Below are 576 nucleotides of genomic sequence, written 5' to 3' on the forward strand. Positions count from 1 at the left end.
AAGGAGACCACTGAGACGGCGGCAGCGCCGGAGCGGCGGCGGCGGCGGCAGCAGTCTCTGCTGCCCCGACTTCCTGAGAAATCTCAATGAACTATTTGTAGAGAATCACTGATCCGGCCTGCAAGATTTTCTTTTCTTTTTGCACGGCAGAAACATCGATCAGTGTCTGAAGATCACATTTTATATGCGATCTTGACTTTTCCCCCCCTGTTGGCATCACATTATATTTTTATAGGTTTTGTTATAACCATGGTGCTGGGGAAGGTGAAGAGTTTGACGATAAGCTTTGACTGTCTCAATGACAGCAATGTCCCCGTGTACTCTAGTGGGGACACGGTCTCAGGAAGGGTGAATTTAGAAGTTACCGGGGAAATTCGAGTGAAATCTCTGAAGATTCACGCAAGAGGACACGCCAAAGTGCGCTGGACGGAATCGAGAAACGCCGGCTCCAACACCGCCTATACGCAGAATTACACCGAGGAAGTCGAGTATTTCAACCACAAAGACACGCTCATCGGGCCCGAGAGAGGTGAGTGCCCGCCGCGGTGCGCGGCCGCTGCTCCCTGACGGCCGCCC

The 576-nt window shown here is 52.6% G+C and overlaps 1 protein-coding gene across 1 annotated transcript in view; it reads left to right on the forward strand.

The window, feature by feature from the left end:
- Nucleotides 1-6: 6 nt before the first annotated feature.
- Arrdc3 (arrestin domain containing 3) overlaps nt 7-576 on the forward strand; it is a 13,558-nt gene continuing 12,988 nt past the window's right edge. The window contains exon 1 of the mRNA XM_010637183.2: nt 7-529. Coding sequence (XP_010635485.1) covers nt 250-529 — 280 coding nt within the window. The 5' untranslated portion in view covers nt 7-249. The remainder of the gene's footprint in view (nt 530-576) is intronic.

This window comes from Fukomys damarensis, unplaced genomic scaffold, assembly GCF_012274545.1.
Source record: "Fukomys damarensis isolate Sample0158 unplaced genomic scaffold, DMR_v1.0_HiC HiC_scaffold_3, whole genome shotgun sequence".
In the NCBI taxonomy this organism is placed as follows: Eukaryota; Metazoa; Chordata; class Mammalia; order Rodentia; family Bathyergidae; genus Fukomys; species Fukomys damarensis.